The 22,070-nt window shown below is 48.1% G+C and overlaps 1 protein-coding gene across 1 annotated transcript in view; it reads right to left on the minus strand.

Annotated features, from left to right (window-relative positions):
- Positions 1-22,070, minus strand: part of LOC128571040 (NACHT, LRR and PYD domains-containing protein 1-like) — a 79,487-nt gene that overhangs the window by 41,251 nt on the left and 16,166 nt on the right. Inside the window, 7 exon segments of the mRNA XM_053570721.1 lie at positions 7,543-7,766; positions 9,691-9,856; positions 10,196-10,246; positions 10,399-10,514; positions 12,663-12,749; positions 15,197-15,367; positions 18,124-18,294. Coding sequence (XP_053426696.1) covers positions 7,543-7,766; positions 9,691-9,856; positions 10,196-10,246; positions 10,399-10,514; positions 12,663-12,749; positions 15,197-15,367; positions 18,124-18,294 — 986 coding nt within the window.

Genomic DNA, 22,070 nt, shown 5'->3' on the forward strand with positions numbered 1-22,070 from the left:
CGGGAGGCTGAGGCAGCAGCATCACTTGAGCCCAGGAATTTAAGTTTGCAGTGAGCTATGATAATGCCACTGCCCTCATATTGGGCAACAGAGAAAGGCCTTGTATTCAACAACAAATAAGTGGAATGGTATGGTGGCTCATGCCTGCAGCTACTAGGGAGGCTGAGGTGAGAGGCTCTGTTGAGCCCAGGATTTTGAATTCAGCCTGGGCAACATAGTTAAGATCTCTTCTTAAAAGAAAAAAAAAAAAAAGAAGTGGCATTTTTTGATGGTGATTAGTTTATAGGGGCAGAATCCTCATGAATATGATAAATGCCCTAATAAAAGCGACTCAAGAGAGCTTGTTTGTACCTTCCACTCTATGAGGACACAGGTAGGAGGCCCCACCTATGAGGAAGAAGACCTCACCAGGCACTGAATCTCCTGGCACCTTCATCTTGGACTTTCCAGGTTCCAGAACTGAGAAATAAGTATCTATTACTTATCTGCTTCTAGGAGTTTGTTGTGGCAGCCTGAATGGACTAAGATGCCCAGATGGAGGAGGGGGTGTGCCTGGGTCAGGGGCCTCTGGAGGCTGCAGGTGATACTGTCTCTAGGTGGGGAGAACCTCAGGAACCCACTTGAGCTAACATCATATACAGACCCATCCTCTGGCACTGGAGCTTGGAAAGATATTAAATCTCTGGCCACCTGTGCTGGTTTGGATTCTGTAATTGTGAGGGACCATTAAGTGATGCTGGCCTGTTCACTTTAGGCAGTTCGAGCACAAGCAGGAGGGAGGGACAGTGGGAAATATTGTGAGCAAGGGTAGTCTACATCATCAAGTGGTCACGCTCCATTCAAACTCCTCTTTGGGGGGAAGAGCCACGTCCTCCAGTATTGTGTGTCAGCTATAACACAGGTATGTGGCCAAGACCTAAGTGGATGCTCCTCACCAGGACCTCGAGTCTAGAAGGGATAAGCCCCGATGGAGAGACTGAGATTATTGTGGTAGTAGCAGTGGAGGCAAAAGTCCAGTGGCCCTCATGGCAGGAGGGTTCCACAGTATCTGTGTGTGCAGCAGAGGTTTCTCCATATTTTTCTTAGTTTGATCTGGGCTGTGTCCTTGGTTTCTCAGCATCATTGTGTCCTGTTGATTTGTTGTATAGTTTTGTTAAGTCTATGAGATACTCAAGAATCTTCCAATATAGTTCTTGAACAGACAGAGCTGGCTTTCTTTGATTTCAGCCTCTGACCAGTACACCAAGTGAGGACATCAAAGCCACAAGAGAGAGTTTGAGTGATGAAGGCTAGTGGTGGAAGAGACTCTGGCCTAGAGATCAGGAGCCCTGGCTTCTTCCCTGCATTGCCTGGAGGCTGCTGCAGTGCCGGTGATTTTGGGGCTACAGGAGATCCACAAAGCTTATGGTGCCTCATGCCTATAATCCTAACATTCTAGGAGGCTGAGGTGGTTTGATTGCTTGAGCTTAGGAGTTTGAGACCAGTCTGAGGAAGAGGGAGATTCTGTCTCTACTAAAAATAGTAAAACTAGCTGGGCATTGTGGCAGGTGCTGGTAGTCCCAGCTACTTAGGAGGCTGAGGCATTAGGATCTCTTGAGCCCAAGAGCTTGATGTAGCTGTGAGTTATGGTGCCACAGCACTCTACACAGGGTGACAAAGTGAGATTATCTTGAAAAAAAAAGGAAACAAAAATGTTTTCTCATTTATTAATTGCTTTGTTTGGATGAAAATAATATCACAGTGGCATACAACATCTGAAAAAGTGAAAACTGATTTACCTATGGAACCTCATCAATCAAACAATGCAACCACTGCTACCATCCTACCATTTTCTAGCCCTGTCTTTCTCTGCAGCCACTTCTTTCCATACTTCATTGCAGCGTTTGTCTCCTGTTTTTCCCATGACAGTTTAAACTGTTGCAAGCATCCAGCAGACCTTTCTAATAACCACAGCATATGGTCCCTGCTACTGGATGCATCACCCTGTAATTTACTATTCATCTCTTGTGTCGGCATGGAGTTTGCTTCCAACATTTCATCATGAACAATAGCACTGAAATGCACATATTTCTACAGAGAGCTATTTCCCTTGGGTTATCATTTTGAAATCAATAAGTACTAAGTGATAGGAAAAGTGTATGAAAGGGTAAGATCTTTTGTTTCCCCTAAATTGCTTCTCCAAGAGGTGGCGCCACTTTGCACTGCCATCAGTGACACTCCGTGAATGGTCTCACCTGGACCTCCACAGGACTGGAATGCTCTGTCAAGGCTACACAGCCAATTGTGGCCTTAGGACCAGATCCTGGCGTTCTGACCACAGTTTGTGGCACTTACTGATGCTCTGTGTGTGCCACACTAATTTTGGATGAGTTCTGGAAGGTGATGGGTGTCTCTAGCTTACCTTCTTGCTAGGGTGACTGACTGTGTCCTGGGTTGCCAATGACTAAGAGGGTTCTCAGGATGCAGAACTGTCAGTGTTAAGATCAAGAAAGTTCTGGGCCATCCAAGATGAGTTGGTCACCCTCCTTCTTGCATATTATGTCCTTGCCATAGACTGGAGCACAATCACCTTCTCCAAACCTGATAGTATGTTTGTGTTCATTGATTGGAGAGAGAAGAGTAGCAGTGAGGGAGATCATGGCATGAAGGGAGGAAGCTTGGGTGTCAGCCACGGCAAATCTCATTTGCAGGAAGACTGGGAGCTGCCTTTAGCTGGACTCATTAGAGAGATTCAGAACAAGCCACTATGTATTTCTGTGGCAGGGCCTGGGGCCCAGGGCTTCACATCTGCTCATTACACAAAAGTTTACTGAGCATTTACAATGTGCCAGACCTTGTGGATGTAGCTGTGAACAGGGAAGTGGAGGGCACTGCAATTCCAGAGCTCATGGCCTGACAGGGAAGACAGGCAGATGGCCCAGGGCCTCACGAGGGCTCTGCCTATCGCTCTATCCTCCTTTCCCAGAAGCAGCTACAGTCCTGGGGCCCAGGGGATTCACCTCCTTTAGACCCTGCCCTCCCTGCCTTTCCTGCTGAGTGTGTTGTGAGCACTGTCCAGGCTCAGGTGAGCTGTTGAGGCAAAGCAACTTTCCTACTCAAGGAGGGACAGTGGGACCCACATCACATAAAGGTGGGACACTGGAGAGGTATCTAGCAGTGTGGTTAGATGACATGGACTGACTGAGCTTGACTCCCAGCACGAGCCCTCACCAGCTGCATGACTCTGAGCAGATTACTCAGCCTGTGCACACATCATCAGTGGAGCCGATGACAGTGTCTACCTCCTAGTGTCACCATGAAGACGGGATGGGTTTGTGTCTGTAAAGCACTTGGGCTAGCAAGGGTTACCCGCTATTGTCATGAATAAAATACTTGATATTCTTCTTAATCATGTTGACCAGGGACATGGCTAATCATTAGTATTCATTTTGCACTGGGCTCTGCAAGTGTTGGAGCTTGTTCCACTGGAGTGTGGGAATTCCCTGTGTGGTGAAATCTTCAAGGGCCTTGCATGAAGCTAAGAGGTTAAAAGCTCTGAGTTTGGGCTGTAGTTGGAGAAAACTCGTTGTGGAAAGTTAATCACTCAACAGGGGACCTCACCAATGATGGTGAAGTAACAGCCAGTGCCCAAGTCCTAAACCAGGCCTCTGGCAGTGAGGTCATCATTTCCAGGGCAACAAACAACTGCGCCCCAGAGAACAGGCAGTGCGGGTTTCTAGACAGGGCTCTGCCTGTCCCCAGGGCTTGGCTTCCTGGCTGGGTAGGGGCATGGCTAGCTAAAAGCAGCCTTTGTGTATTTTGCCTCTTGCTCTGCATAGAGGATCCCAAGGGACTGTCTTGTCTGGCTAGTGGAGCATGGGCTTGGGCCTGGCTGGGGTGGAGTAGGGGTGTAGCTCTCATCCTGGGATAAACAGGACTTGGATTAGAATCTCAACCTTGGATAAGGGTCTTCACCACTGAGCTTCAATTTGCTCACTGGTACACTGAGGGAAAACAGGAGAACCTAACTTGCTGGGTCATTATGAAAAACGAGATGACACTACCACACATGGAACTGCATTATGTGTTACCTGGAACAGAGTGCTCAGTATTCGTTCACAGTTCTTCTTAGCTATGTCCCAGGAACCCTCAAAGGACAGCGCCACCCATATAGTGAATTCACTCCTGTCTAGGTCTCGCTGTCAGTGTGGCAGACCTAGGCTAGATTGCTGTGCTCTTGCAGGGACACCTAATTCCTTCCTTGGGCCAATCCTGTTTTCCTAGACCCCCCTGATGTCTGTGTGGCCTAGGGTGTCCTCACAAAGGGAAGGGGCTAGTTCACCCACTTCTAGAAGTGGGACATGAGGGGCCCTGGAACAGGACTAAAGGCAGACTTTGTTCCCTTGGGCTCTGCTGGTGCATTCTGGCCTCAGGCCTTAGCTACATGAGGTTTCTCCTAGAATACCCTGGTGCAGAGCTGGGAGTGGTGAGCACCACTAAATTGGGGTAGTCCAAGTGCTTTTGTTGCTGGGCCCAGGCAGATGTATGACTGGCTGTGTCCACTGATTCCAATGGCCAAGCCCTTGTCTTCGTGGCAGTGCATCCGGATAGCCCCTGGGCCTAACAGTGCATGGTTGCTGTGGAGCTGTACTCATTGTTCTGCAGAGTGTCACGTGGGGAAAATAATTCATCCTAGCTTGTTGTCTGAGCTGTCAGTGCTTTCACCCTGGCTCTGGATGTACCTTTCTAGCCTCAGAGCTCTCTTGCCCCTCCCTCTCCCCTCCTGCTGTACCCTGGAACCTCCCTAAGAAATGGCCCCAAGGCCCTGTTTGTTAAGCCAGGCTCCCGAGGACTTCTGAGGACTCCCTCTACCTCTCTGCCCCTTGCTTCCTCCTGCTGTTCCACTTGAATTGTTTACTGAGCTTCTGTGGCCTCAATAAGTAAGACTTCCCTGGTCCTGGGTACTGGGACGTTTCTTGCTTTTCAGTTTTCTGTTTCCAATTTTTTTCTTTCTACTAGTTTTTAAATGATTTTTCTTACAAGTATGTTTTGATTGATTTCCAGTATTTCAACGCACATACTTAAAGTCTGACGTTAATATCTTTACCTCAAGGTGATCCAAAATACATCAGACTACTGGATGACACTATAAATAATATAACAACTGATATATAAATGAAAAATTAAAAATATACTCCTTTTTTTATCTAAACTGTACCTATCCGGGAAGTACTTACAACTGACAGAAGCTCTAACACAAATTGCTTATTAAATCATTCTACTATCAGGTAAAGGAAGCTCCTGTCCGAGTTATGATGTCACATGGGAGCCACATAGATTCTTCTAACTTTCCCACTACATTGATAGACAGTAGGTTCCTGGCACCCAGCACTGGCTGGGTTTCATCTGAGGCCAGCTGTACCCACGTGGCCAGGTGTGGAGAATCTGTGGCACACCCTTGGCTAACAACAGTGCTCTGGATGCCCAGTTGGCTGCCTCACAGGCTCAGACCCTCAGGCCTGGCCCAGGCCAATACCACAGCAATGCTGCCCTGTCCACCCCTCCAAGCTGCACCACACAAGGCCCCATTCCTTATCTCTGTGGCCAACACTAAATGATGTTTTTAGGTAGTCTGTGGTCTCAAAAGGTAAAGAAGTCCTCTATACTGCCCTGTACAGAAGCACTTCAGTATTTAAACCTGGATGGTAGTGCTGGTGCATCTATTTGAAGGTCAGCTTTGCCGTCCTCCTCCTTCTGAGGTATACCAAGGCCTTAGAATCCTTTAACATTCTTAGTCACTATTATTGTTGGTGTTATTTAGTTATCACTCTCTTAAATCCTCACATCATCAGACTTTAATATCGTTGCCTTCTCTAGCAATGTTTTGTGAGATTTACCCATATGTGTCTCAGGATCTTTGCTTATCATTCCATCCTGCACCTCAGGTCTTCCATGTGGGATCATTTTCCTTTTGCCTGGGCTGCGCCCTTTAGAATTTGTGAGCATTTGTTCATGGGTTCATGGAAATCTTTCTTGGTTTTGTTTCTTAGTTTGTTTTAAAATGTTTCATTTTACTCACTTCTTAAAAAAAATTTGTTTGCTGTTTACCATTTTTTTAGAACATTGAAGTTGTAATTCCATTTTCTTCTGCCTTCCATTGTTGCTGTTCAACAACCAGCTATGAGCCTCATTGCAGTACTTTTCTAGGTAATCTACCTTTCTGTCTGGTTGCCCTCAAGACCTACCATATACTTTGTTGTTCTGTAGTTTCACTATCTGAGTCCAGTCTTGACTTCTTTGACTGTTTTTTTTTTTTTTGCTTAGGATTTTTGGGATGTCTCATTCTGAGAAGTTTCATATCTCTCAACAATGCTAGAAATTTCTTAGAATTATCTCTTTGAATATTGCAACTTTTTCATCCTTCTGGAATTCTAATTAGATGCATATTAGGTCTTCTCATCATATCATCCCTGTCACTTTTTCTTTTTAAACCTTTTTTTTTTAACTCTTAAAAATATTTTCTGTTAATTTAGATTCCAAATTTGAGTTATCATTTTTAATGGTTTCTTGCTTCTTGCTCATATGTGTGTGTATATATATATTTTCTTTCTTTCTTTTTTTTTTTTTTCCCCAGTTTTTGGCCAGGGCTGGGTTTGAACCCACCACCTCCAGCATATGGGGCCGATGCCCTACTCCTTTGAGCCACAGGTGCTGCCCTTCTTGCTCATATTTTTAAGATTACTTACTTTTTTTTGTTTGTATAGTAGTGAGTGAAAGAAGGAAAGAAGGTTACTTACTTCTCTGACCATGTTCTACACACTCATTTTATTTTCTGTTTCTGATCATTCTCATGTGTGAAGTATTTATTTAAGGAACTGATGCTGATATGTGAAGTTTTCACTGGCTGTCATTTATAGTGCTTTATTTACCCTTTGTAAGATTTTTGACTGCAAGCTCATTTCTTGGAACTTTATCTGTGGGAAGTCTCTACAGGTGACAGAGGAAGGGAGGGATATTTTATGACTACTGTCTTCTTCTATGGGGAGCCTCTCTTTCATGGCTCCAGTTCTCAAGTAGATTCTGGTGACGCTGTTTCTTCTCCCTGCCTGTAGGAATAGTAATGGCTTCCTGCTGTTGCTTGTCTCTGGATATCCCAGCATTCCCTGTTAGCTCACTTAGCCTTACCTGGTAAATAGTCCTGCTTTAAAGAGTCTTTTCTAAAATCTCAAGGTAGATTATGATCTATTTCCTATTAGAACCCTGTGAGATACATCTATATAAAGAACACTTAATAGATGCTAGTTATTATTGTCCTCGAAGAGATCATTTTCCATTTAGGGAAATTTTCAAGTAAGCTCAGGAATAATTATGAGGTGGGGGACATGTTTTTGAAAAATGATATGTGTAGAGAAGAGCAGAATGAGGAACAGTGTCAGTCTCCACCTCCCTAGCCCTCTCCCCGTCTCTCAGTGAAGCCACAAGCTCCTCCCCCAGGACACCATCATCTACACTCCCCTTCAGGCCCATTGTTAGCCTTGCCCCTTTCCTCTCCCTGTCCTTTACCTCGGAGGTCCACAAAGTGAGGAAGGTACACAGCTGCCATAGATCCTGGCTCAGCCTTGATGTCAAACAGAGGCCTGGCCACCATCCAGCTGTGTTGTGACACGTTCCCATCCAGGAACTGTTTCCAGGAACAGAATTCAATCTCGATGGTCACTGCCCTTCTCACCACAAAGTGGAGACCTGTGCTGCGCCAGTCATAGGAGCCAGACTCTGGGAAGTGAACTCTGGGAAGAAGAGGGACAGGCAGACACAGCATTACACAGACTCAGTGAGCGCCTGCTGGATGCCAGACACTCTGCAGGGCCTTCTGAATATAGCAGACTGGCTGCAAGGCCAGACTTCAAGGTCAGACAGATTTGGGTTTCAGTCCTGGTTCCTCTGTTCTCTGACTGTGGATCCCTGAGCAAGTCATGTGACCTCCCTATTCTCAGTTCCATCACCTTTAAATAGGGATAATAACAGAACCCAATTTATAGTTGTGAGAATAAGTGACTATTACATGCTGGCAGCTTGATACAAACCTGGGAGAAGTTAGCTTTTTTTTTTTATCATGATAACAAGACAATGATGATAATGATGAAACAGGCAAGTATTCTTATTTTTAAAGGGCCTATGGACCAATAATTAATAACAACCTACATTGTAACTTTATTTTGGTTTGTTTGGTTTATTTTTAGAGACAGGGTCTAGCTCTGTCACCCATGGTGGAAGACAGTGGGCAATCATAGTTCACTGTAACCTCAAGTGATCCTCCTGTCTCTGCCTCCTGAGTAGCTAGGAAGTAAGGTCCCACCATCCCTGACTAAGTTTAAAAAAAAAAAATATATATATATATGTATATATATATGCGCTATATATATAAGGGGGAGGGCTATATATATATATATTTTAATAGAGACAGGGATCTCACTATGTTTCCCAGGCTGGTCTCAAACTCTTGGACTCAAGTAGTCTTCTCAGTTTGGCCTCCCAAAGTGCTGGGATTATAGGTGTGAGCTACTGTGTCTGGCCTACTAATATGCTAATATTAATGGTAAACCCTCAGCGATGATAATAGTGCTTTAAAGAGATATTAGTGACTTTTCCAAGGCTCCCATGTGGCGAGTAGTTGTGTCCCAGGATACCAGGTTCTGTAGGTGTGAGATGGCAGTGACACCGTCCCCCAGCTGAGATAATGTCTGTGACAGTGTTATATAAGAGACATGGCTATGATTATAGACAGAAGCTTTTGGAGGGCAGAGCAGGGTCACTATTTTAGGGTCTTCAACTAGTTAATACACACAGCAGCCTTTCATAAAATGGGAGCATATAGATTAAAAGAGATATAAATGAGATTTAAGAGACATAACAAACCAAATACAGTAAGCTGACCTTGTTTCAATTCTGAGTAGACTAAACCACCTGCAAGAACACATTTTAGATATTTGAACAAATTTGAATGTAGACTGAAAATTACATAATACCAGTGACTCATTGGCAGCTTTATTAGATGTGATAATGGCACTATGGTTATGAAAGAAAAGGTCTTTATTTTTACTTTTTGGGATGCAAAGTAAAATGTCTAAGGATAAAACCACCTGATGTCTTAAAATAAAATAAAAATAAAAAAAAATATATATGTTTTTTGAGACAGAGTCTCAAGCTGTTGCCCTGAGTAGAGTGCCATGATAGCTTACAGCAACCTCCAACTCTTGGACTCAAGCGATCCTCTTGCCTCAGTTTTTATATTTTAATAGAGATGGGGTATCGCTTTTGCTCAGGCTAGTCTCAAACTTGTGAGCTCAAGCAATCTGCCTATTTTGGCCTCCTGTAGTGCCTGTAGTGCTAGGGTTACAGGTGTGAGCCACTGCACCTGGCCTAAACATAAAATCTTACAAAAAATAACAAAAGAAAGAGAAAGTGAATTTGGCAACACTGTGGCTGAAGCTATGTAATGAGTACATGGATGTTCCTTGTACTCTGTGTATATTTGAAAACTTTCATAATAATATTTGTCCATAATAAAAAATGCACACCCAGTATTCCAGCCCTGTCCCTGCCTGCTGGCTTGGCAAGGAGAGGGACCCCAATACAGGAGTGGGTGGGGTGCTGACTGTCTGAGGAGCACCCCAGTGGGGAGCTGGGGAGGGGGAGACCAGCCTCACTCACTGGTACAGGCTCCTCCTCTCTTTGTCAACTATCTCAGCAGTCACAGGTCCCGTGGGGCCCTGAAACTGAGCTTCAGTCCCCGGAGGCTCCATGTGTAAGTGCCTCGGATGGGCAGGAGAAGACAGACAGAGGGGCTCCACCTGTGTGGCCTGTGCGGAGCTTCCCTCTGGAACAGCAGGGCAGTGGTCAGCTCTAGATTCCCCTTCGCCCTCTACACTGGACCCCTGGAGCCCTTCCCAAGGACCACCGGTGGCAGGGAGTGTGTCTGCAGTCTCCATCCCTGCACCTGGGGCTGCCTGCCTGCTGTGTGTGAACACTCCCACTGCCCCCAACCCAGCCTCCACCTGCCTGCCCTCCCCCACTGGTCCAGAGTGTTGCTCTTCCCAGCATGCCCCAGGAGGACAGGTGGGAAGAGGCACATGGCTCAGAGGATGGATAGGCAGGGATGGAGAGGTGATTCCCTGGCCTCAGCAGCCTAGAATGGGACACTGGCCCTGGTTCCGACTTAGACCCATGCCATAGAAGTTCTGGAGATGGGCTGCACCAGCCCCTGAGGCTGGGGGAGAGGGAAGCAGACATTCAGGCAGGCTGTAGGTGTGGGGGATGATGCATGGGCGGGGCCCTCCCCTGCGGAGAACCTGTCCCATCCTGCATCAGAGGCAGGGGGATAGAGGGATGACCTCCCATCGCTGCCCCTCCTCCACCCACCATGGTCCTCCCAGCCTGGCTCCTTCAGACTACCTGATTCTCGCCTCCGCCGCTTGAGTGAGGACACGTAACTACTCTTCTCTCTGCCATCATTAGGGGTCATCACATTTGGCTTCCTGGATATGGAGTTGAGAATTGTTCATCCTCCTTCAGTTCTTGGAGGAAGCTAGGGCTTTCTACATGACATTCCCACTTAAAATTCAACTCATGCAAGTCTGAACTCAAGCTGTGCTCCCTATATCCCCTGTCTGCATCAATGTCCCCCTCCCCATCTGCCTGTCCTTCCATGCTGGTGCTGGGCTGTCATCCTTTCTCCTCCTCACCCACCTTGAGAGCTGGTCACCTTCCCAACACCTCCCGATAGCTCGGCTTTCTGTTTTCTTCCTTCTTTTTTTTTTTGAGTCAGAGTCTTACTATGTTGCCCTTGGTAGAGTGCTGTGGCATCACAGCTCACAGCAACCTCAAACTGTTAGGCTTTGTCTTGACACAATAATTAAGTAAATGAGGTGAAACCCTATATTAACTAATTTGATCTAAGCATTCCAAATTGTTTATACAATCAGCACATTGTAGCCCATAAATGCATATACATGAAAAAAACAAAAAAAACACAACAACTGTTGGGCTTTAAGCAATTCTTTTGCCTCAGCCTCCCAAGTAGCTGGGACTACAGATGCCCACCACAATGCCTGGCTATGTTTTGTTGTTGTTGTTGTAGTTGTCATTGTTGTTTAGGCAGGCCCGGGCTGGGTTCCAACCCACAAGCATAGGTGTATGTGGCCAGTGCCCCAGTCACTGAGCTACAGGCACTGAGTCTCTGCTTTCTTCTTCCCTAAAATGACCACTAGCCCAGTGCTGGGCTCTGGCACCTATGACCTGAACCACTGTAGTGTCTCTGAAAGGTCTCCCTGCTTCGCTGTGGTCCCTCTCCAGTCCATTTTCTACACAGCAGGTAATGGCCACGTATGACTCTCACACATCACTTGCCTGCTGAAGCCCTGTAATGTCTCTCCATTGCTTCTGGGGGAAAACAGATAGTTCTTAATGTGGTCCAAAAGGATTTTCTGTGGACTTTGTCCCCCTGAAACTACACCAAGGCCACTTTCTCCCTGCCCACTGGACGCTAGACCAGTGGTTCTCAAACTCAGTGTGTTTCAATGTTCCCTGGAGGGCTTGCTATAACACAGATGCCTTGCCCCCTCAAGCCCCCAGAGATTCAGATTCAGCAGGTCTGAATGGGCCCAGGACTTGGCAGTTCTTGGAGCTCTGGGTGATGGTGACAGTGATAATGCTGCTCCGTGGGCCACACTCTGAACAGCGCTGCTCCAGTCCCCTGGCCTCCTTCTGTTCATCATAGGAGCTGAATATCCCCTCCCTCAGAGTCCCTACCTCTTCCTAGAACTCACCCCTTCTCGGCCCAGACAACCCCTCCCATTTGTCAGAGCTCAGGTCAGCTCCTCTGCACAAGGTCAGATGGACCCACTAGTGAGCTCACACCCAGCCCATGAGCAGTGATCCAGATGTGTAGGGTAACTTGTGCCTGTCTCCCCACTGGACTACACTCCCAGAGGTTAGACTGTATCATTCTTGTTCACTGTGGTGAACTCAGATCCTAAAATAGTGCCCAACACATAGTGGGTTTTCAGGGAATGTGTTTTCGGTGGATGATGCCTCCTTCTAAGCCCAGGAGCTCTTTCCCCTCTATTCCAAGCAGAGTACAGCAGCCAGGAACTTGGGGACAGCTGCATTTTTGCGACATAGGCTGAAATGTGCCAACTGAGAGAATAAGGGGGCTGCAGCAGATTCCTCAGGGTGGAAGATGGATTCTGCTGTTACTGGGCTTAGGGCTTACCCCTCAAGCCATGGGGGTGTGTGTGTGTGGTTGTGTGTGTGAGTTGCAGGGATGGTGAGGGTGGTTCTCTGTCTCCCCCATGTGGTCATTGCTATCATTGTTCCAAACCTTCCCTGCTCTGCACTAAAGGAGCCTATACTTGTGGCCATTCGGCATCACACTATGGTGGCCCCAGAGGATTCACTCACTCACCCACTCACTTTTTCACTTTTTGACCTACTTATTTGTCTATCAGGAGGGTTTCAGCAGGGACATGATTTACTTCTTTTTGCACTAAGCAAACCTCACTGGCTGCTGTGGTTTCCTGGTTTTCTCTTGGCTCTGTCTCTCTCACCCTAAGCATCCTTCCCCATCTCTTGGCTCAGCCCTGAGTCTCCACCAGCCAGAGGGAGTTCTGGGGCCCCTTTCCCACCTGCTGGAGATGAGCAGTGGAGGCTTCTCTTTCTCCAGGGTCCTCAGCTCCTCCTTCAGCTCCGCACCCAGAGAGGTCTGGTCCAGTCTGCAAGCACAAGGGGGCCTGTTTCTCCTGGGGTCCCCATGTGCTCCCTGGGCCCTCAAGGCCCATTCAGAATCCGGGGACCTGTGTCTCCCAAAGGACTCTGTCCCAAGTTGGGCTCCCTGGGACTCAGGCTTTGGGGCGGAGAGTAGTGTGAGGAATTTTACTAGTGAGTGTTCTGGGGTTCATGCCAGGGTAAGGCGAGGGAGGGAAGTGGGTTGGGTGGGAGAAATTGGTGCAGGATGGTCTCAGGAGAGGCCTCTGTTGATCCCGTGGACAGTTCTGAAGCTAGGGTGGCCCTTTAGAGCTGTCTGGGGTTGGGATAAGGGATTGGGTTTTTGTACCCCAACATCTGTCAGTCAGTCCTCAGTTGTTGAATATAGGCCACCCCAGAAAGGAGGTGTGGCTTTGGTGAGGGGCTGTCATTGGCAGGAGGCATCCCTGTAACCAGCTACTAGTGGCACTTCCCATAGCCTCATAGTGACCATCTAGGGCCTGGGCCCTGGAGATTGTCTCCTGGAGTTTGGAAGTTTTGCTGGGAAGAGGGAGTCCTGATTCCATTCTCACGGGCCTTGTATTCTGGCGTTTCTTCCAGATTTGGGACAGTTATTGCCTCCTCTGGGTCTCTGTGTCCTCAGTCATGTGAATTAATCCTGCTCTGCCTGTTGCGAGGTGTAGACAAAGCAGGAGACAGAAGGACACTTAAAGGGCTAGGCCCAGGGCGGCGCCTGTGGCTCAGTGAGTAGGGCGCCAGCCCCATATGCCGAGGGTGGCGGGTTCAAACCCAGCCCTGGCCAAACTGCAACCAAAAAATAGCCGGGCGTTGTGGCGGGCGCCTGTAGTCCCAGCTGCTCGGGAGGCTGAGGCAAGAGAATCGCGTAAGCCCAAGAGTTAAAGGTTGCTGTGAGCCGTGTGACGCCACAGCACTCTACCCGAGGGCGGTACAGTGAGACTCTGTCTCTACAAAAAAAAAAAAAAAAAAAAAAAAGGGCTAGGCCTTTGTCACCCTACTGTGAGCAGAGCTGTTCTCCCCTTGGGGAGGGGATGGAGCCCAAGCAGTTATCCCTCTCACCCAATTCTTGGTCTCCAGGAAGGAAGGATGGAGAACATTCACAGGACCTCAGGGAGCCAGGTCCCCTCCCAGGCAGCTGAAGTTTGATGATCATACTGGCTAAGCTCTCGGGAAGCTCTTGAAATCAGGGTAGATAGTTACACCAACAATACCCAGTGGCCAGAAGGCTGTGGGTATGAAGGTGCTGGTTGCAGGGGTGGAGTCCCCTTGGTTGTATGTGGTCAATTTCAGCTATAAGAGACAGACCCAAGTGCAGACTGTTTATCCCTGTCGTGCTGCCCTGACTCCTCCTTTAGGTTTGGAAGTTGTTGTAGGAGGCCTGGCTGAGGAGAGCCCAAGGGCCCAGGATCCCAGGCCCCTTCTGAGAGCTCAGAGTAGGACCTGAGGGCTCTGGATGTGGTGTCTGGAGCCTCTTCAGCACCCTGAGCATGTGACACAGCTCTACCCTGCTGCAGGGAAGTGTTCAACCCAAAGGGTGCATGGGTTTGTTTTCAGGGATAAAGAAGAAAGAGATGGTGTGGGTGTGACTACCCGGGGAAGGACAGTAGTCTCTGGGGCCGGCAGGATGGGAATTGAGGGCTGGGGGCTCACTGTGCTACAGTCACATAGGGCTCTTCATGGGTCTCTTGGTCTTGGGTACTCTAGCCCTTTTCTGTTGGGGCCTCTCCCCACTCTATCTCTTGCCTGGACAGCTCTCCCCAAAGTGGCCTGGGCAGCTCCTATTTCCCTTTTAGGTCTCAGCCTGATGTCATTTCCTCAGAGAAGCCCTTCCTGGCCCTGAAACCTAATTCCATCCTCCCTCAGGGTCACATTCTCATAATACCCTGTATTTCCCTTCCCCTTCATAGCACTCAGCAGAACTGATAACACACACATTTATGCCTTCATAGGTGAGGAATGTTTATCTCTTTCCCAGTAGAGTTTAAATTCAAGAGGGTGGGACCCAGGCCTGTTTACTCACTGTCCTATCCCCAGGGCCTGGCCCAGTGCTTACACATGGGAGGTATGCTGTGAATGAATGAATGAGTGAATGAATGAAGTGCTGCCCTGGAGTGACGCTGGAGTCCCTTAGAACATGCAGTCTCACTAATACCATTTCATCATGACTAACTTTTCCTAGCCCTGGCCTTGTTCTTTATACATTTTATTTTATTATAATCCATGAAGTGGGTATGATACTCCCATTCCACAGATGAAAAAACGGTCTCAGAAGGGACAGTGACTTGCCTGAGTGACACGTGTAAGTAAATGACAGATGCAGTAAGAAATCCAGGCTGACTATGAATTTATAGCCCTTTTCCTTCCTTGATCCACTCCCCCACCACCCTACCGCCCTCACTCCCCTGCCCTCTGCCCAGAGGGGGCCCACAGGCCTTACCACAGGAGCGTGAGTGAGCAGGCTGGATGCCTCAGCCCCTCACAGAGCAGCCTCACGCCAAGGTCTCCCAGGTCGTTCTGCTGCAGGTCCAGCTCCTTCAGGCTGGGTCTGGTGCTGAGCACAGAGGCCAGGTCCCGGCAGCAGCTGGATGTGAGGCCACAGCTGACCAGCCTGCAGGAGAGACACACGTGGGCCCACGGTCATTGTCATCAGGACTCACTTGTCTCTCCATACCTATGACCCTTTGGGGGCCCTGGGGTGACATTAGGGAAGATAAAACTTTCCAGGCTTGCAGTAATGTGGGAGATTTTAACTTTAACTTTCCTCTTACAGCCAAGGAGCCCCTCAGGATGCAGTGAACTCCCTTTCTCACCCCAGTGTGATTCCCAGGAATTTTGCCATTCACTGCATCAGCCTCGAGGAGTGATTTACCCAATATTCCCTGTGTATGCCTGGGGATAACTCAGTGTTTTTCAACCTCTTTTATCTCACAGCACCCTTGAACCTATAGTTAAACTTCGGTGGCACACTTAAATTATGTTGTTTAAAAAAAAGGGTTAAAAAAAGGAATTTACTTACTGTGCTTTGAACTTCTTCCAAGAATAATTTAATTAATGATCTTTAAAAATTATCATGGCACACTAAGAACCTCTCATGGTACCCCAGTGTGCCATGGCATGCTAGTTGAAAACATTGACTAATTGTTAATCACATCAGCTGTGCCAAACACCCTGATTCAGGACCCATAGGATGCTTTGTTGGGTCTTGATCTTGAGGGAATCTGCATTCCAGGAGAAAAATGAGTGAGCTCACAGAAGAATAAAAGTTGAGGGCAAGTGTGATGGCTTCAGTAGGAACTGAGGATCTAGCCTGGGATCCTTATTACATTGTGGTCTGGGGTGCACACTGCCCCAGAACAGGGCCATCCTGGCAAGCTGCATGCTGTTCTGAGTAATGCCACAGCTCCCCAGCCTGCCTCGTCTGTATGGGTGTGTAGTACTGCCTGTCTCAGAGCTGGGCTGCAGGCCCTGTGGAGTACAGGTGCAGTTTTCTGGCCTGCGGGAGGGCCTTATCTCCATGAAGTTCAGGGCAGCCCTGGATGTCACTGTTCATGGGCCGAGAATGACAGAGGGGTGATGGGGACAGGGATGAAAAGGCAGACTGGTCTGTGCTGTCTTTCCAGATGAAGTCCCTCCCTGTCCCTGCAGTGTGGGGTGAGATACACAGGGAAGGACTGACATTGGGGTGCTTGTGGACGAGGCTCATTTAATCTTTGGAAACAACGCACCCCTTGATTAGAGCAACCTCTTTAGAGGACAAAATTAGCAATGCATGTATCCTTTACCCTGCAATTCTATTTCTCAGAATTTAGGCTACGGGTATCTCAGGATGCAGGAGAAGGATGTTAACTGCAGCACTGTTCATAGAGGCAAAGAATGGAGAAAACCGAGATGTGTGTAACAGGGGATTGATTTAAAACAGATGGTAAATCCATGTAGTGAAATTCCGTGCTCCTGCCATTAAAGGGATGCAGCAACTATGTGTGCACTGATGTGGGCCCGTCTCCATGACAAAGCAAAGTGCAGGACAGTGATTGTGGTGTGCTGCCATTCCGGTAAGGAAAGGGCTGTGTGTCTGCTTATGCTGTGTGTACACAGGCTGTGTCTGGGGAAGGCTGTCTGGGGGTCCTCTGCCCTTGGGGTCTCAGCCATGCTTCTAGAAGCTTTGACTCCCACAGCTGGGTCTTCTCAGCCCTGAACAGAAAGCTCAGGAACTTATTTGCCGTCCATGCTGGTAATATGTCACATAGCCCTGAGGGTCTTGACTAAAAGAGGGGTCTGTGAAAACAGAAAATCAGGTGTCAGACCTGACTTGGTGCTGCTACTTCTTGGCTGTATGACCTTAGGAAAATAATTTAATCTCTCTGAGACTCAATCTTAGAAGTAGTGAGGTTGAAATCTTACAGGAGTTACTGAGTACCTATCCTAGGGATCGCTGACCCCTGATATTAGAAGGGGGTCCCAGCCGAGTTCCCTTCCTGTTCACTCATCCCATCAACTCTTGCTCAGCATTACCAAGTGGGGAAACAGTCAATTTTCCTAGGAGGAAGAGAGGTTTGGCCTTTCCTGGGGAGAAAGGAGGAAAGTTCCTGGTTTCTATGAAAGGGATCCTGATGGCAGCCCTCTGAGCAAAGCATTATGTGTGTAACTATGTGTGTCAGGACAGGGGGCCCTGGGGTCTCAGGGAGAGGTGAACAGTCCCCTTGATTCTACACAGGGCATGGCACTGGCCTCTTGGATGAGGTAGAAGACTGAATTAAGTGGGCACCAGTGATTTTAGCTCTCAGACTGAGCCCTAGGCCAAGTAGGAGGCCCTGTTACTAGGCAGATCCCAGCTGGTGAGACCAGGAGAGCAGCAGCAAGCCCTGTGCTAAGCACTGAACCCACTAATCCCTATAACCAGTCTGTGAAGTTGGTACTGTTATCATCAGCCTCTGGTGGACTGCGACAACGGCCACACATTCTCCCCCAGCCCCCATCTTGCATCCACGCCCCTGGGTGGTATCCTCCCTTTAAGAGCTTAAGTCTATTTCTCCACCCCTGGAGTCTTGGCCTGGCCACCATAGGACTTGCTTTGGCCAATGGGACAATAGCAAATGTGACTAAAACATGGGCTTAGAAAGTGCCTGCCCACTAAGACTTGGGTGCTTGTGCTGCCTTTGGAGCCTGGGGGCCATGTCCCTCAGCCCAGGTGTGGATAACACTCCTCCACAGCCTGACTGACATCCTGTAGGCCTCCCCCACCCCGCCCCTCAAAGCAGGTTTCCTCTTCTCTCTGCCCCTCTTCTGGTCTACCTGACGGAGGCAGGCAGCTTCCTGTTCCTCCCACGTCCACCCCACAAGGCAGTGTCAACCCGGGACAATTACTGTAGTCGTTGCAGCCTGCAACTCTGCTGTCTCAGCCCCTGGCAAAAGTGCTCGGCTCTCACATCCATGAGCATGTTGAAGCTCAGCTCCAGCTCGGTCAGGGTCTGGCTGGTGCTCAGCCCAAGGGCAAGGTCCTTGCAGCCCTCAGCCGTGAGGCCACAGCTGGCCAACCTGTAGGAAGCAGATACCCAGGGTCTTGAGTTTCCTAATGTCTTGGTTCAGTGAATACCCACCAGCTCTCACGGACAACCTATTGTGGGTCATGTGGAAGTCAGTAAGAGCAGCCTCCACCTCCAGGACCCCAGAAATACACAGGCTACTGGGGGATAGACTATAAACAAATAACAGGGGTCAGTATCGGGAACTTTTATGATCAAAACATTCCAATGTTTTCTGACATTACTCAGAGTAAAATACAAGGTCATTATCATCGTCAACAGTGCCCTGGTCACCTGGTTCCTTGTCATTTCTGCCCTTGTCTCTTATCTATTTTAACTCTGCTCTCACTGGCCTCCTCCCAGTTCCTCAGACACTGCAGGCATGGTCCCACCCCACGTTCTTTGCACTTGCTGTTTCTTCTGCCATGGGTGACTCTCCCACCTGTTTCAGATCTTTTCTCAAAAGTCAGTCAGAGGGCTGCACCCGTAGCTCAGTGGGCACTGCAATGGCCAAATATACTGAGGCTGGAGGGTTGGAACCTGGCCTGGGTCAGCTAGAACAATAATGACAACTGCAAGAAAGAAATCGCTGGGTGTTGTGGCAGGCGCCTGTAGTCCCAGCTACTTGGGAGGCTGAGGCAAGAGAATTGTTTAAGCCCTAGAGTTGAGGTTGCTGTGAGCTGTGATGCCATAGCACTCTCCCGAGGGCAACACAGTAAGACTCTGTCTCAAAAAAAAAAAAGAAAAAATATTCAGTCAGCATGGTTAAAATTGCCTACCCTCCTCCAGAATTATTATTCCTTTCTGCTACAGTCGCATCACATACAATATATTTTACTTATGTATTTGGCATCTTGTCCTCCTCCCAGGAATGTGAGCTTCATGAGGAAGGAATTTTGCTTGTTTTTATTACTAACTGCACCCCTGTGTGCAGAGGAACGTCTAACATAGTGATTTTCAACCGGTGTGCTGTGAGAAAATCTTAGCTGTGCTGGAAACATTTTAAGAGAGCATGAATTGAATTATTTTTGAAAGAAATTCAAAGCATAGTAAGTATATTCTTTTTTTTTTTTTGATCAATGTAATTGAAGTGTGCCATGGAAGTTTAACTATAGGTTAAAGTAAAAAAAAAAAAAAAAGAAACTATAGGTTAAAGTGTGCCTGGTCTAGCACATAGTAGGCACTTAATTAACAAGTAGTGAATGTAGCGAATGGGTGAATAAAATAGCATCAAAAGAGGGGCATGTCAGGTGCAGCTGGAGGCAGAGGAATGAGTGAATGGCTTTGATATGGGAAGGAGAAGTTGTGCTTTGAGAGAGTGGTTCCGCAAGGGAGAGTGGAGGCAGGGCATGCCTGGCTGCCAGGGCAGATCCAAATTTCTGTAGGTATTTAGTTTAGGGATGTTGGGCTAATGGCTATGTGGGGTTGGGTTGGGGCAGTGTGAAGGTAGAATAAGAAAATCTCAAGATAGTGGTAGGTCTTGAATGGAATTGTAAGATGTTTGGACCTCATTTGGGTGGCCCTCAAAAATTCTTGAGGGCAGTAATGATATGACCTTGGCACTGCTTTGGAAAGATCCCTAAGGGCCAGTGGAGGATGACTGGGTGTGGCTAGGCAGGAAGCAGGTGGTTCAGCCGGAGGGTGGGCACCAGGGTCAGAGCAGCAGCTGTGGGAGAAGTTTTGTGTAGACCTGACCACTTGCGGTGGGGTCGAAGGAGGCTCTGGATTGGATACAGAGTTGAAGCTGCTGCCACTCACCGAGAGATCAGATGTGGGAGAAGCAGGGTCAGCTTTAAGGGCATATGACCAGGCAGTTGTGCAGTGGCACAGTCACCTGGGGCTGTGTGTTCAGAAGGGTCTGTGATTGGGGTTTAATGCTCTGTGGCTGCCACCACCTTGAATTTCCTAATTTTATCTTTGAATTTGTGTCTTGTAAGTGAACTCTGAAGAGATGATGGGGCTTGGCTCTCATGTGATCTCCTGCGACGTCCCTCCCTCCCTCTGATGGAAGATTTCCTTGGCACCCACTTGCCTTCCTCCTGGTGTTCTGGGACCCTTACCCAGTGACTTCTGCCACCTGTTGTCAGGCATGGGGAGGTCCAGGTGGGGCATCTTGGGGTAGGGTATGGTGGTAGCTGTCCTTGCTCTAGGTTAGACAAGTCAGATATCTTCCCTTCCCTCCACTCAAATCCCTGGCATAGTTTCCACCCACTCTGTGGCCCAGCGCATGGTTGTGGTGAGTAGAGGGAGGGCACCTGGCATCCATGTGCACAGGGCACCTGCAAGTCTCTGCACACACTCTGCTAGCGTCCCGGGGCCGGAGGGAGTGAGACACTAAGTAGCAAATTAAAATACCAGGTAGGTCGGGAGAGAAACTGCGGAAGAGAGAAGAAAGCTTCATATCTTAGTATCTTTAATGGTACTTTTCTCCTTAGTTTCGAGCAAGGGACACTGCATTTTTTGTTTGTTTGTTTTTAGACACAGTCAAGCTGTTACCCTGGGTAGAGTACCATGGTATCATAACTCACAGTAACCACCAACTCTTGGGGTCAAGTCAAGCGATCCTCTTGCCTCAGTTTTTCTACTTTTAGTAGAGATGGGGTCTCGCTTTTGCTCAGGCTGATCTTGAACTCCCGAGCTTAAGCAATCCACCTGCCTCAGTCTTCTAGAGTGCTCCTGGCCAAGGGCACAGCATTTTTATCTTGCACTGGGCCTTGAAAATGATGTAGTTGGCTCTGAGGGGAGGAGCAGGTTTTCTCTAGTTGTAGGGGATAGAGTCTAATTGAGAACATGCTGCGTTTGAAAAGGCTCTGGGACATCCAGAGGAAGGATGGTTCTGGAGCTGCAGATAGATGCTTGGTAGACACCTGGGCAGTGGGGGCTGTTTGGTATGGTTATGGGAGGAGCCATGAGTGAGGACGGAGGATGCCCTGCCACTTTAAAATCCCTGTCTCTCCTTGCTTTCACCTGCTTCACCTCTCTTTTTTGTCTATTCTCTAGACCAGTGGTTCTCAACCTTCCTAATGCTGCGAACCTTTAATACAGTTCCTGTGGGTTGCAACCCACAGGTTGAGAACCACTGTTCTAGACTTTCCTCCCCAGCTGGGAAGCCAAGGTCAGCTGTATTAAAGACATGTCCCATTTTAGAGTTCCCTAGCCTTTGGTCTATTTCTACTCTCAACCCTGAGCTATAGAGTTTGCCCAAGAAAGTTGGGGATCCAGCTGGCAGATGTGGCTGTGCGCTCACCACCTGCCTCCTCCCCACATGGCTGCATCCTGCTTGCCCACACCCTCCCTGTACAATAGGTTCCTGGCTTCTCTAGCATCTAGCTTGTCTGGTTTCCACTGGGTATGTACCTGCCCCCTGGTCTCATCCCAGCACAAACAAATGTCTGTTTCTAGGGCTTTATTTATCTCCAAATGATTTGCCTTTACAGGCTGTGCTGTGTGGATTCCTCTTCCTCAAATCCCAACCTCTCCCCAGACCCACTCCTCACTTGACCTTGAACCTCAGAGAGGAGGCTGAAACCATCTGACTCTGGTGGGTGCAGTGGGCTGAGGGTGGAGGCTCTGAGCCAGCCACATATGACTTCAAATCTTGCCTTTGTCAGTCACAAGTTAAAGATAATGGGCAGGTTTCTTTATCGAGTTTCAGTTTATCCATCAATAAAATGAATTCATTGTGCCTGTTGTACAGCTGCTGGTAAAGAAATCGCAAAGTGAATTAACCCAGATACAGAAGGAAAATACTGCAGGATCTCACTTGTATGTGAAAAGCAAAGCAAGTAA

This window comes from Nycticebus coucang, chromosome 18, assembly GCF_027406575.1.
Source record: "Nycticebus coucang isolate mNycCou1 chromosome 18, mNycCou1.pri, whole genome shotgun sequence".
Lineage (NCBI taxonomy): Eukaryota > Metazoa > Chordata > Mammalia > Primates > Lorisidae > Nycticebus > Nycticebus coucang.